General features: G+C 44.6%; 1 protein-coding gene across 1 annotated transcript in view; it reads left to right on the top strand.

The window, feature by feature from the left end:
• The window catches only part of SARC_09258 (hypothetical protein), a gene marked incomplete at its 3' end in the record, with an annotated part of 12,047 nt that overhangs the window by 7,599 nt on the left and 2,694 nt on the right, over window positions 1–1,754 (top strand). The window contains exons 9-10 of the mRNA XM_014296733.1: window positions 137–267; window positions 1,342–1,424. Coding sequence (XP_014152208.1) covers window positions 137–267; window positions 1,342–1,424 — 214 coding nt within the window. The remainder of the gene's footprint in view (window positions 1–136; window positions 268–1,341; window positions 1,425–1,754) is intronic.

Here is a 1,754-nt window from a genome sequence, read left to right as displayed (position 1 = left end):
AATGAACGCTTGTATAAAAATTTGGGACAAAACAAAGATACAGATTTGCAAGAACGCAACAGCATCCAATCCCATAGCCACTGTTTTATATCCTTGTTTGAAACTCATGAAATTAAAGTCCTTTTTGCATGGCTAGTGAACCGTCGCAGGATATGGAGAGGCCATTGTGCGAGTACTTCATCAACAGCTCCCACAACACTTATCTACTCGGTGACCAGTTGCGATCGACGTCTAGTGTAGAGGCGTATATCCGAGTGCTGCTAAGTGGTGTGTTAGCATGGTTTAGTGTTTTAGGTATCTTTATTTGTTTACACGCTATTGCTATATACAATGCCTGATGTCCGGGGTGAACTTGTGGCTACCGGCAGGTGTTGGCAGTTCCCGTGACCCTGTCTTTCAGGGGAGGGCGAACTGGACTATTTAAGGGCTGAGTCTTTTGCGGTCTGTGGTTGTTGTACTTGTTGAGTTGTTTTCTTTGGCTGTTGTTGTCTAGTTGATAGTGGTGTAGGCGTGTAACAACCGTAACTGGATTGACACAGAGTCTGTGAGTAAGCTGTGACAGATATGCATATCGTTTCGTTGAATATGAGGTATGATACAGTGGCTCGCCAGTGTATCATACTCACTACCGCATCACCGGGTCGCGATGTGCGACTGTGCCTGCCGGTAGGCATTCAAGGGGGATGTGTTCGGGGCGCAGGACGTTTCATTGCAGGGTGTTCGTTGATGTATGTGCTATTCAACTTCAAGTCAATGTATATTTGTCGCAGGCATATTAGCCAGCGTCTGGTCAAGTCAGGCGTAGTCACGCTACTACATATGAAGATATTGTAATGTCTATTGGGATGTCATTGTCTAAGTCCTGGTCAATATCAAACAGGGTGTGTATGGGGTGGTTTAGGAGTTTGCGTGTCCAGTACTGGGGTGCCGCTAGATAGGCGCTAGCCTCTGGATGTAGTGTGTTGAAATCCATTTGCGGATTATCTAGCCACAGTGTTCTGTGGGCTTGTTCGAAGCGACGTCTGCGTTCTAACGATGGCCAGGTATAATCGTTTTGTGGGTGTTCAGAGTCTACGAGGAGAGTGTGTACTCATGAACCGTGGCACTGGGAACACACAGTCCATCAGTACTTGGGGTGGTATGGGTCCTTTGTGCAAGTACACCAATTGGTAGAAGCGTATATCCGAGCGCTGCTAAGTGGTGTGTTAGCAGGGTTTATTGTTTTAACGAATGTTCAGTCAGGCCACTGTAGTCCTTCCTGTGCAAGTAGCTGATTGACTCGCATACAGGACTGTTCTCATCTAAACTCTAAAACCCTAAAACCATTGCGTGCCCTTGCAGGGTGTCGCTGTGTGGAGTTGGATGTGTGGGATGGTGCGGATGGACTGCCAGTCATTTACCATGGCCACACTCTCACGTCCAAAGTAAACCCTAAACCCTACAGCACAGGTCACACCCATTCAAGTCAATTAGATGTTATTGGGTGGTGAACATAGGTGTACATTCATGTTCTTGCAGTACACATGTGTCAGTACACTAGTACGTCAGTACACTAGTATACATAGCTAGACATGTCAATGGATGTACGCGTATGCTTATATGTGTACACGCATGTGTGTTTTGTCCATGTTAGTGACATGAGCATGTTATCCTATATATATATATATATATATATATATATATATATACATATACACACACACGACACACAACAACACACACACACACTATATATATATATATAATATATATAT

This window comes from Sphaeroforma arctica, assembly GCF_001186125.1.
Source record: "Sphaeroforma arctica JP610 unplaced genomic scaffold supercont1.919, whole genome shotgun sequence".
Lineage (NCBI taxonomy): Eukaryota > Ichthyosporea > Ichthyophonida > Sphaeroforma > Sphaeroforma arctica.
Note: the sequence above shows the minus strand (reverse complement) of the source record. Positions and strands in the feature narration are given on the sequence as shown.